Source organism: Agelaius tricolor, unplaced genomic scaffold, assembly GCF_023055355.1.
Source record: "Agelaius tricolor isolate 1412-34295 unplaced genomic scaffold, bAgeTri1.0.p SCAF_4, whole genome shotgun sequence".
NCBI classification, from domain to species: domain Eukaryota; kingdom Metazoa; phylum Chordata; class Aves; order Passeriformes; family Icteridae; genus Agelaius; species Agelaius tricolor.
The window spans coordinates 17,576,628-17,589,984 of NW_027269264.1; the positions used below are offsets into that span (position 1 = coordinate 17,576,628).

Below are 13,357 nucleotides of genomic sequence, written 5' to 3' on the forward strand. Positions count from 1 at the left end.
TCTCAGCTCTGTCTTTTCTGTGAACTTTTGTAGTGTGTTGACTTTTAAGAGTCGGCTCAGGCACTACAAATGGAGCAGAAGGAATTGCAAGTTTAATTTTCTTCCAAATATTTAATGTCATGTTTCAATGGGTGAACATGTCTTACAATAAAATTGTTTCAGTATTTCCAACTAACAGCCTCCTGAACATTGTTTAGGGTCTGCTTCTGGTTAAAAATATAAGCATCTCCTCAAAAATTTGTAGGCACATTTGAGACCTTGATTTTATACTTCACTGATGTAATTTTAGTTGGATGTTGCTCATTAATAATTAATAATCACTGATCTTGAATAGTAATATTTTCAACAGTATGATTTTCCAGAGAAATAATTTGCAAAACCAGATAATGCTCCCATTTCCTGGTGCAGCCCACCCTTAGCAATAATGTTGCCACGGAAACAGCAAAACTCTGATCCAGTGAAAGAACAGGGAGTGAGGGTGAAAGGGAGATGGGGGCAATTTATAGTTTTTTTGGTTTCTGGGTTTTTTAAAATAAATTAACTAGATTTTGTTAGAATAGTTTTGGTTTCAGATTGGGTTTTTTTGGGAAAGGGGGTGTTCCTTGATTTTGGGTTGGTTGGTTGGTTGGTTTTTCTGTAATGGTTTTTCTGTAATGGCACCCTTTACCTACATGCCTTCAGGTTTTTTTGCATAGGACAGTAAGCTGAGGTTGAACTCATTATGGACAAAAACCTAAGCAATGTAAGCCCAGTCTATGCTTTGATTCCTGAAAAAGATTTTGAAGTAGAAGTATATAGTCCTGCCACTGAACAGAAGTACAGTGCCTTTCAATACTTCTTGCCCCCCTTGAAATCACAGTAGGATGTAACTGAGCTCTGTGTGCAGGTAGATCAGAGAAACAGAGAAATACAGAATATGATATGTTAAGTATGTACAAACAGTACATATAGAATTACTTAACAATTTAGTTTTTAAAATTAAAATTCTTAATTCTTAAGAAGGTTAGACATAATGCCTTTTAGCTTATCCTGATGTTATCTTGCTTTTCTTTTAACTACATCATCTAAGCTTGCCTCACATAAAGAAAGCTGAATTAGGCTGATTAATAAATACATGGGTAAGAGATTTCTGATATAAGTCTATCTTGTGTTGTGCAAAGAATGCTGATATTTTCTTAATTATCAAAAGAAGAAATGTCCCCAAAGGATATTAGAAATCATTGTATTATAGGAATGCTGTATTTTTATTTGAGGAATTGACCATTTGTTGATATTGAAGATTCACCAAGAACATTTACTAAAGCAGATTATTAAGACTTGTGTCCATCATATTACAATGTAAGGAATAGCATCCTGTTTGCTGATGGCTTAATGTTACATCACACCAACAGTAATTGTTTAGGACTTGTCATAAGGAGGAATGTTAACTATGATGCTCTATGGCTATATTTTGTGAAGTATTAAAACTCTTAGCAACATCTATATTTATGCTTGACTGACAGTCAGTGTTTCTTATAACTTAGCTAACCTAAATTCCATTTGGAGGGTGTTTTTGGTCCAAAGTTAAGTTGTTTAGCTGGCAAGCAGTTTTACCGCTACCAGGCGACAACTCTGAAAACGCAAATATTTCAGCAGAATTTCATCAGTTTCTAGCACTTATTTGTTGTAGAGTACATACTTGACCACAGTGTGTTACTGGAATGAGGTATTTTTGCTGACTCTGATCATATGTTTAATTTTCTCTGAATATGATCACTGAAAGTCAAATCTTTGCATTCTGTAAAGTTTTTTACTATAGGTTGGGGAACACAGTGGTGGTATTTCCTGTGTTTCCTCTTTGTGGTGGTTGCATTATCCTACCTGGTCTGGCTTGTGTATTGGCAATATCTCCTAAATTTGCGGCAATTTAAAGCCATTTAATCCTCAGCAAAATGTACTTTCTCTAATCATGCCCCCAGCGTAATTTCTTTTCTTACCCTTTGTGGTTAATAAAAATTAGTATCTTCTGAAATACAGGCTGCAGAGGTAGCTTGGATATAGAAGTAAAAAGGTGGCAGCTAAGAATAAGCCCCTAAGAGCCACTTGGCGGAAGAAAAGGACATGAAACAAGAACTGAATTAAAGCTGAAAAAAACAACAGGAAAAAAGATCAAAAAAGAAAGAAGGGTCTAAGAGCCAAAATTACCAGTAGTTTGTAAGAAATGCTGTATTTTTTCAGAGGCAGTGTACACCCCCTCACTGTGTATGTATTTCTAGGGTTACATATTATTTTTCATTTACTGACATTGAATTTCCACCTGCCATTTTATTACTGTGTCGACAAAGGAGTAATTGTTCCATGGCCATTTATTAATCGTGTTGTAGTGTCTGGCTCACAAGCCTGCAAAAAACAAAAAGAAAATAAAAAGGCTCATTTTCAACCTGGTTGAAATTCAACGTGCTGACTTAGCACAGGTTGCTAAATAGAAGTAAGAAAAAAATAGTGCTCTGAATGTCTTGCTGTCTCGCAAGATAATAGCAGCAACAAGCTTGTTTAAGGCAGGCATGGTAAAGTCAGTGTGCAAACTCCAGACACAGTGCTGGAAATGCAGAAGACATTATAAATGCTCTGGCAATAGCTAGAATGAGCTAGATCCTAATTTATATTGCAGTTTATGCCTATTACACAGTCTCCTAATTTCACTCATTATTTCCTGGAGTTGGATTTGAACCTGCTGCCTGCAGGGCAAAATAATGTACTGTTTCAAGTCCCTGGAACTATAAAAGGCAAGGTTTTGAAATGTTCAGTTCTCCTGCCCTATGACTGGATTTGTAAGGGAGACAGTTTCCTGATCAGACACTGAAATAGGCACTGGATTTCAAGCACTGGGTAACTCAGTGGCTTCTACTCCTCTGCAGTGTCTAATGTCAGATTTACAGTAGAGCTCTGCATCCAATGGATGCCTTGCAAGCATTTCTCTGTCCAGTGAAAGTTTCAAAATTAGACCTTTTGCTGGTGTTCTGGGAAGCTTTCATCCTCTAGCTTTCCCTTTGCCTACCATTCTCGTGAGTGATGATCATACTGTCTTTAAATATCTACTGTGCTAACAGGGTAAATAAGGGAGAAATAAGTATATGCAATTTTTTTCCAAGGAGAGCTTTGGGTTTGTTTTTGTGGTTATTTTTATGGGAGGATTTGTTGATTGGGTGGGTTTTTTGCTTGGGTTTTGTTTGTTTGTTTGTTGTGGGGTTTTTTGTTTGTTTGTTTTGTTTTGTTTTTGTCAGAGATCTCTGAAGACAAACCTGTAAAATCTGTGAATCTGCGGGTGCACAGAGAGCAATCAAATATCAAACGAAATGTGCACATTCATGTTCCTATGCTGGATGTAAATGAATTGGCTGAATGAACACAGTCGGGGAGAAACAGAGATCTGACTCCGGTGTTTTCCTCACCTGCTACTCCTGTGGACACCCTAGGCATTTCTCTGGCAACACCCTGTCTTCTGCAGGGGCTTCACGACCCACTCCCGTCTGCTGACACGCCGGCTTCATTTTCTGGTGTTGCAGCAAAAAAGGTGCCGCCTGTGCTGGAAATGGGATCTTCCACTATTTAGCAAGGCTTTGCTGAATGAGTCATCAAAGCCGGCTGGTATTGGCTGGGCTGGTGAGCACCCAAGGGATTGCCTGGCAGAGGCTGCGAGGCCTCGCTTCATTCACAGAAATGTGGGGATGCTAGCCAGCCCTTTCATTCACTCGCGCAGCATCTCATTCACATTTTGCAGTCCTGCTGGCCGCTCCTAATGAAGAGAGCCGTTCGGGAGCAGTAGGGTTTTCTGGGCAGTAGAGACATGTAAAAATAGGCTATGGTGTGTATATTTGCTGTTGCTGTGCTAGGAGGATGACGAGAGGAATGAATGCTGTGAGGATGCTGTAGCAGGTTTGCAGCGTGGTGATGAAAGGCTCTTCTGCAGATCAGTAGAAAACTGCTTTACATTGACTAGGACATTGCCATTATTCATCACTGCTGGGATAAGAGGTGCTGACTTAATTCAGTATGTCATGAATATACTAATTAAATACCTGTATTTAAGCCGGCTGTTCCACTGTGTTTGCAGTTTGTATACTGCAGCCTTTAGTCGTGGGAGAAGGAAGGAATTCCATAGACTTTTTTCCTTTAAGTTGTGCTGCAGTTAGTAATTTATTTTAAAAATTTGCACTATGCAACTTCTCTGGTCTGAATTTGTTTATAATGCAGTGTGTTGTCCTACATCCAAAAAGTGTTTTGCAAAGCAGATTGATTTATAGGAAAAAAACATATGACTTGTGATGGGTATTGTATATCACAATGCTGTACACATTTGGACTTCTAAAGAAATTGCAGGAGGAATGAAATGCCTGTTTTCTGCATGTTTTGCTACTTCTCCAGATCAAGTGTTTGTGACTGACATTCATTCTTAATAAAGGCTTTTTTTTTTTTTTTTTTTTCCTCACTGCAGGGTGTCAGTTTGCTGCTACCTGGACTTTTTAATATTCTTTCAGGGTTTTTTTCAGTTTTTCAGAATTGAACCAAACATTCCAGTGAATTGAAGACCCTCTTCATGTCTTTCTTCGGACTGAAAATCAGTTGTGAAAGAAAAAAACGTCTATTAAGCCTGTTTTTGGACATCAGAAAAATACTTTTCTTCACACATAGGTACTTACATAATTCCTGCATTAAAATAGAATGCTCTTGTGAAGGAACAGGGAAGAAGGATTTATTTCTCTGTCAAAATTTGAATATAACAGTTTCTGTGAGGGACAGCATTGACAAAAAGGCACTGTTAGGCTGCTTTTGTGGAAAAAATGTATATAATCTTTAGTTCTGTTCATCTGTTCTGAAAACCTTTAAGGTGTCTGTGTTCTGCTGCAGGGGCAGGAGAGGGGGATTATATTTATGCAAATATTATCCAGACATTTGCTATCTAATTGTGATTTCTTTATAGATTCACAAATATGTGAGGTGGAAGAACATTTTAACAGATGAATAAAGTGTGGTGTTTCATAAAGGCTATTAATTCAGTTTTAAAGGTAATTGCCTTTGGTACTAAAAGGGTGGTGGGAGGGGATAGGAATTAAAGGTTGGGAGGAAGTATCTGTTTGAGAAGATAGGAAAAGGGAATTTGAGAATTGATTGGTGCTAGTGTGCTGTAAGTGGGTGGATGTGGTTTTTTTTTCTTCTCTCTCCTTTTTTTTTGGCTACAGGAAGTGATTTGCAGTGTTCACAGCCTTTTGTTGAAAAGGGTCCTTCTCATTTGTGTGAGTCATGCTTTTGCTGTGAGCGAGTTGGCAGCTCTAAGCAGGACTGAGATCTCAGTCACAGAAAACTGTTACTTCACCCAACCTTAACAAGGAACCAAAAGAAATTTCTTAAATATATAGTTTTTCATTTTTCCTTATACTCTTTTTCTTTTTTACCCTAAACTCTTGTTAACCCTCCGTGCTGTTATGAATTGCTTGCTATGTTAGTACAGGCATCTCCTGCATTGGCATCAGATTTGCCAGAACGTATGCAGGAAAGCAGATAGAAGGGCATGCTTCAACGTACCAAGTATAACCGCTTCAGGAATGATTCTGTGACATCTGTTGATGATCTTATTCACAATTTGCCCATGAACAGCAAGGTCTCAGGAGTTGCTACAACTTCAGCTTCACCTTCGTACCTGGTCTCACCAGAGGTTCTCCGCAAGGACCAAGAAGATGGACCCAGCACCCTGTGTACTCTCATCCATAAAGTGTCCCACTTGAAACTCTCTAGCACGGGCAGCCTTTTGGGTATCAAAAACCTCTCCTCTGCAGTAAAGGAGCTTGCTGTCTCCAAATTGCAGGGAAGCTCGAGTGCTTCTAGTTCAGCAGCAGGGGCTTCAGACAACACATGTAACCTTGTCTCTGCCACTTCGTGTTCTCAGCAGGACGTGAGCAAGATGAGTATGGGGAAAAAAGCACGGTCAGAGGAAATGCACCTGGGAAGTGAAGATTGGAATCAAACTAGCAGTTTTGTCAATAAATCCTCTCGAGGATGGCTGCACTCGAGTGAGAAGATCCTGGGACCTGGTGTGACGTACATTGTGAAGGTTGGTCTGTTTTCTTCCATTCTCTGTTTTTATCAATGAAAAATTCTCTGCTGTTTTTGCTGACAGGATAGTTAGGCTGAAAGGATCTCTATTTGTATTTTTTTTTTTTGGTGCATAATACATTAAATGTAAATGCAGGAAGGAAGGGTTGAGAAGCTGTGTTAATTTGTTACATTAAAGCAAACCTGCAAATATTGTTCTACAGCTGTATAAAAATCTTGTTCTTAAGATAAAAGCTGATTTGATCTGGGTTTTTTAGCCTTCTTCTGAATTTAGGTTTTCAGTGTTATCTAGCATACTCTATATATCTTGGATACGTAGGCTTTCAATATGTCTGGTGCAATATACAGGAGGAAAGACAGACTCCTTGATGTGAGGAGAGCTGTTAATCATGCATGAATTTTTCAGTTTTAAACACCTCTAAGGGCAAGTGTTTTTTTAAAGTGAAATGATATTTGAAATCTTAGTGCAGTAAGGCAGGGAGCAGAGTTCTTATTCTGTTTCACAATTTGTTGTGGGTAGAGCAGGAAAATGCAGCTTGTTTTACATAATGAGCATTCAGCCACTTTAAGTGTTATTGCTCTTTTCAGTCCATTGATACAGCATGTTAAGAGCAGAGGATCTTAAGTTTACAGGTTAAACTTAATGTTTCTATATGCTTTGAAAATATTTTGAAACCACCTGTTAAAGTAGAGCCTTCAAGATAAGTGTATGTGCAATGCTTTTTGTAGTTAGGCAAGAGTCTGGTAACACCTTTCAGCATGGTGTGCAGAAAGTGTAAAAATGACATTATTGTCCAGAATTCATTCTTCAGTTGCCATATTTCATTTGCCAAGAGGCTTTTGTATCTTAAGTGTTAAACTGTTTTGCAGCAGGCTATTAATATTACAGGTCTATTTTTAGTGTCATCTTATTTTAGGTGTAAGAGTCACAGGTGACTTTATTTCAGGATGCTTTAAAACTGAGTAACACCCTTGTTACTTAACTCTCACTGCTTTTTCTCAAGTCTTATTATCAAAAGCAGAGTGCATTTTTAGCTGTTGGGAGACTAGGAAGCAGTTTTCATTTCTTTGTGTTAGTGGTGATAATAGATTTAGCAGGTGGTGGTAGATTGAGTAAGTTGGCCAATTCAGAGCACTATTGAAATTGTACTGTCTTTTTTATCACTCTGAAATTTACTGGGATCACAAAGGAGTCAGTGCTACCTTTCAAGCCACAAACTGCTGTTCTGTTACTCTTCAAGAAATGTCTCAGTAAAAAAATCCCCACTGATGCTAGACATAGTGGTCTTGAGACTCCTGATGTCCTTCTGCACAGAAATACTCTGGTTAACAAAAGGTCATTTACCATTTTCACATTAGCTCAGGCAACTCAAACGTTTTACTTTTTATTTTGCATAGGATAGTACAAGCCCAATAATGACTGTGTGAATACTCTGCTGCTGTTAGTTTTACCTGAAGTGATCATTCTGAAAAAGAACACACACAGCACTGAATTTCTTAATCCTTTCAGCAGTTTACATACTATATGCTATAGGAAGCTGATATCTTTGAATTGAAAAGAGAATTAAAGTTATACAGAAGTGGACTAACATTTACAGTTAGTAATTTACCCATACCTAACTGAGATAGTAGAATGAATATTAATTAGTGCAATAGATGTTGGGTACATGAAAGTGTATTTATACACACTGTGTATATCAGAATTTTCAAAATCAATCAAACAACTTACTTTTAGGTGTTTGTTAGTAGTTTATTAGTCATTAAAATATATGAAATCTAGTTTATTCTTTCTGTTAAAAAAATAGGATGATTAACTTTATGGTTTCTGTCATAAGAATCACAGAACAGTGCTCTAAATGTAAAAACAAAGATTGAAAATAGATATCAAAATAAGTGGTTAATGAATGAATGAATGAAAATAAACTGGTCCTGATTAGTTCCTAATTTGCCTGCTTATTAACTATCTCAGTTTTCCTTGGCAACTGCAGCATTCATATGGATAAGAATAGAAGTGCAGTTCCCAAATCCTTAAACATTGTTTGCTACCAAGGCTTTTATCCAATCAGACCATCAAATCAATACACAGATAATGTATACTGAGGGGAAACATTCCTTGGATACCTCATGGCTATACTGACTGTCTGGGGGACTCGTACCATGTTTAATTAGTACCATATGCCTTTCAGAAAATTCCATATGCCATTTGTTAAATGAGACAAAAATTAGATTTGCTGTTAACCAGCAAAGCCTTTTTTTTTTTTTTTTGGGCAAATGTGCAGTGGGTTACAATTTTCTCATTAATCCACATTTAAAAGAGAAAATTTGTCATGGGACAGGATTAGTTGTAACTACTGGGCAGTTTGATAGCTCACATTGGAATCTTCTGAAATAAGAGACACAAAATTCTTATATGCAATATATGAAAAATATGAAATTTCACTGCTGTTCCCACATTTTTACATATTACTCATTTTAAAAATAGGCAGTATAACTCTAATGCTTAAAAAGGGTGCAGGTTTGTGGTAAACTGTAGCTATATTCTGATCTCCATGGTCTGCTGCAATGGAATTGTTTTCAACCATAAAAGTGCTGGTGCTTTCTCAATCTTTTACTCCCTGTGAATTTCCTGTTGCATTTTTATATATTATAACATAAAATGTTTCACAAAAACAACCTCAAAAAGCATTTTAGCAACAAATTAGACAATGACCATAACCATACTGGGGATATAAAGTAGTCAGGTACTGATATCATACTTAATACTACTGCTGGACTTTTTAACAAATAATGAATTAATGAAAAAAAAAAAAAGGCAGTAGTTTGCTGTGCTGGAAGTCTTTAAAGAACTCAGTGCTTTCCCTATAGTGGGACTGATTACTCAAGGAAGAGATTATATGTCTTCATGTTGTCAGAAAAACAAAGGCATAGAATAAAAACAGTGTAAAAAAACCTGAGTAATGCAACAACAATTAAATGTTTCAATGTAATCTGTTGTTTCAAATGATAAATATCTACTTATGAGTATCACTGGCTAATATTATAGACATTTTGGAGTTTGTTTTATTTAAATGTGAGCACAAAAGTTAAGAGGCAAATGCATTTTTGTCTTCAGGTAACTTGTGGCTGGATTTTGTAACAAGTGTCAATGAGTTTAAAATACTGTTGTTCAGCAGTTCAAAACCAAATAAACCAAAAATACTGTATAATTTTATATATCTATATGAAGTGTATCTGAAAAAGCCAGTAAGATTTAAAGCCAACACAGTAATATAGAACAGACCTGAGTAAATCTAGTGTTAAAAACCAGATAGAAACACAGTATCTAAGAGAGAGGAAGGAAGAACTATTTCATCCAAAAGAATCACTTCAAGTCAGGCAAATAATATTTCAATAAAAAGGACATTAAATTATTATTATATTTCAATATAAAGGACATTATTCTTATTATAGCAAAGTATTCAAAGAATATAATCCTAACTGATATTATTTCTTTAATATTCTAACACTTTCATTCTTTGTGAGGAAATAACAACAGTTTATATCTGATGTGGAAAACAGACATCATTGTGATGCTGTTCAAACACATCACCAAGTAAAGGCTACGGTTCTGCAAACATTCCTGCATGACACTGTTTACGGGAGCATTCTCATTGAAATAATTGAGGCTACCTTTGTACACTGGAAGTTAAGTGTGTGCTCAGGGGTGAACTGAATTGCTGAGTCTCTTTAGTGGCTAACCCAGACTGCAAAGCACAGCCTTAAATGGAGCTAACAGAGTGGAAACTGCATCATATGTCGCCTTCCCCTAGAAGACTTCAGGGCTCTTTGGAAAAATGTTTCTCTTTTTATTTTTTTTTTCCTTTCTGTTGTAGCCAGAATTGATTTGCTCTCACTAAAAAAATCCCAAAAAACATTTCAGCAAAGCTTTTTCATTTCTCTTTTTAGTTAAAATTATCTTCTTTATAGAAAAAAATTTGCAAGCTTGTTTGGGTTTCTTTTAACTTAATTTCAACTTTTGTCAATCAAATTGAGGTGATGCTGTTCATTAATCACTGATCATTTTGCAGGGCCTGACTAAAAACCCCAAACCACAGTCCTAGAGCATCCTGTTTGTAATAAGGTTTACATGTTTAAGAAGTGTGTTGTGTGTTTCAACCATATGGTAATAATAGGATAGAATACTGACTTTTTACTTCAGAATCTGCTAGCCTCAACCGGGTACAAAAACAGTGCTAACAAAGACTAATGAAACTGGCTTATCACTGTGGGTTTTAAAGCTGCATGCATGCAGATTAGGGGAGAGAGAAGTAAGTGACAAAGACAGCATTGGTTTAAGTAATTAATCCCTCCTATTGTACCATATTCCTGAGAGATCAGTTAGTATCCTTTCCATTTTCCTTCGCTGTTATTTGAACTATGAAAGAAGGATGTTGATGCCTGTTGCTCTGCTGAAAACCTTTCTTTTGATCTTCATGGGCCTGAACTACTGTGGGTCTGTTGTACAGCCCAATAATAGGAAAAGAGCATTTCTCACAGAAATTAGATCAGATTCTACGAGCAGAAATCATACCATAGAGTCTTTAATTATAATATTATTCTAATTACATGAATCAAGTACTATTACTGTACATTTGCACCCTTTTTTTCTTTCTGCAGAAAGCAAAGCATGTATTGATTTCAGAGTTAAAGGATTCAGCTGTCAACATGAATGTCTGTTCTCCAGTACATTTGGACTGTTTGCATGGAGTATTTTTGTTCAAAACAAAAATTATACTCTTGCTAGTTATTTATCCTGCTGGTTATGTATGTCCTACAGTTTTAAAATCCCTAGATGAATTTAGCTGGTCAGTGTAGGAGGTAAAATTGCATTCAGGCAGAATTCCTTCTCTGTTTTTCCTTGGAAATTGGACTGTTTGTTTCTTTGTTTTCCAACAATGTTTATAGTAAGAATATGATGTGCCCAATGTAAATATCTGCCATTACAAACACAAAGAGAAAACACAGATGAATCAAGATCTTCAGTGAAAACTCATACCCTTCTGTGCTGCTGGAGACAAGGCATTCCTTTGTCCCTGTGACAGGGTGTTTTTCTCCCCTAGCCAAAGTGAAATCTTATCTCCACTAACCCAACAGCTATACTTGTGCTGCAGCCTGGCTTCATTTTACAGCTGAAAGTTCAAGTGAATGCACCAAGTATCAATATTAAATTTTCTTGTTTACGGTGAGAAAAAGCTTGGATCTGCTTTGGTGTAGCATCAGAGACAACCAGCCTTCCTAGCTACTTATGCTCTTTCAAGGTGATTTACTCTCCCATGCAATGAAACAAATTTCTTAGAGGAAGAGGGGTTCAGTATTGCTTCTCTGCAATTCTGAATAGTCATGTAATACTAATTTCATTTGAGCCTATATGTTTATGACAAAATGTAATGCAGCTCTACCTTTGTCAGCTGCAGGCAGGTCTGAGGCAGAGCCTGTCCATTTGAGTTGTGATGGGAATAATGATGGGACTCGGTGCAAGCACATTTCCAGTCATCCCTTGTTTTTCTGGAGGGATTAGGCACAACTCAGGATAATCTGGAATGTTTATTTATTAAGTTAGATATTCCCCTTGGTTTTCAAATAAGTTTTCATAGGGCCAGCTGAAATTTCAGTCTAAAAAGGCTGAACCAGACAATCCAAGTCACAGCAAAAAGTTCAAAGACTGAAAAAAACTATGTCTGAAATTAGACAGAAATGACAGTCAAAGCCATAAAAAAGAAAAAATAAATAGACAGGGTATAGGGTGACACAAAGAAAGAAATGTGAGGAAGAGAGAAAAAGATGTCTAGATTTTTTTTTTCCCCTACAGCACCATCACATTGGATTTACTGCTACAGGTATTTTTTTTAATTTTTTTTTTTACCTCAGAATAAATCCTGAAATTAGATACATAAGTTGAACAAATACCTTAAATAACAAGCACATGACCAAAAGAGAGAGATTTTATCTTAAGATGTTGTCTAAGCCTGCTCAGCACCATTTCCATCCTTTGGATATATTGTTGTGCTCAGATACCTTTATTTACATTTTTGGCTCTTACTAATGTAGGAATTGTACAAGGAAGAGAATGTCTCATGCGACAGCAACATCTTTCCTGACTCACATTTGACACTTCTTACTTGTGATAAAGTGATTAAGAAGCATAATAAGAAACAGGATTGTCTCTTTTTTATAGACAAGTTGCTTTCATGAACCCCAGGACATTTTAGAAACACCTGTAACTTCCCAAAGAGTTGGAATGTTTCAGAAACACTGCCTTTGTCACTGAATGTAGGGGCCATGTTTTGTGACCACGTTGAATGCAGGTGCTGCTCTTCTGCTAACATTTTTGGTAAGTTAATTGTGTGGAAAAGCTAAGCAGCAAGCACTAATTAACTGGAAACATTGTATGAACTCTCTCTTACAATGTATTTACTTCTGCCAAGGAAAAAAACATGGAAAACAAGGAAAGGCAGGGCTGCTTGGTATGGGCACCTACTTGGAGCTGCAGGTGCCAATTCTGAGCTGATCCTGGCCTTGGGAGTTTCAGGAGTGGTGGTAAAAAGGGGTCTCGAGTGAGCCTGCTTGGGGCCATTGGGGACCTGGTGGTACCCCTGGCCTCCCAGAGCTGCTCTGCCTCTTCATAGCCTTTATGCTGCAAGGAAACCTTCCAGAGATTTTTCACTATTTAAATCCAGCCTTGAAGATTTCTCCCCTTATCCCTGTTTTCTGCACAGTGGGGGTTATCTTTTGAGCACTTTTTCTGAGAAGACAAAAAACTATAGCTTCAGCATAGGAGAGTTAAATATTGATAAAGACTCCAAAAAAAGATCTGGTTTAATTGCTGAACTCTTTTGATGAAGACCAGAGGTACATATGTCACTCATACAAAAAAGTACTCCCTCTCCCTCCATGCCTGGTTTGGATTTTCAATTTTAACAGTGACAAGTCCTTCCTACATCAGACCTCCAAATGCACAGTTTAGAAAGCAGAACAGTATATGCATTTCAGATACTTAACATGGGTTTGTGTTTGGCATACTGGAAAAGCACCTGCTAGATCTTTTGTCTTTTGAATCTGTGCTTTAATGATACTCCTCATCAAGAAGTTCAACTTGCTAATGACTCTCTTACTCTCTAATGACTGAGGAAGAACAAGTTCTTTAATAGCTAAATATATTTACAGTGTCCATATTTACAGTTTCAAATGTCTAATTATGATTTCCAGCTACTGAAGCATATTGTTTTGG

General features: G+C 37.0%; 1 protein-coding gene across 6 annotated transcripts in view; it reads left to right on the forward strand.

Annotated features, from left to right (window-relative positions):
- The first annotated feature begins 3,057 nt into the window (after positions 1-3,057).
- Positions 3,058-13,357, forward strand: part of SHC3 (SHC adaptor protein 3) — a 59,639-nt gene continuing 49,339 nt past the window's right edge. Inside the window, exons 1-4 of one of the 6 annotated variants that reach the window (XM_071424773.1) lie at positions 3,058-4,014; positions 4,475-4,671; positions 4,961-5,045; positions 5,924-6,088. In XM_071424773.1, the coding sequence (XP_071280874.1) occupies positions 4,998-5,045; positions 5,924-6,088 (213 nt within the window). In that variant the 5' untranslated portion in view covers positions 3,058-4,014; positions 4,475-4,671; positions 4,961-4,997. The other 5 variants (XM_071424774.1, XM_071424776.1, XM_071424775.1 and 2 more) reach the window with 5 other exon arrangements.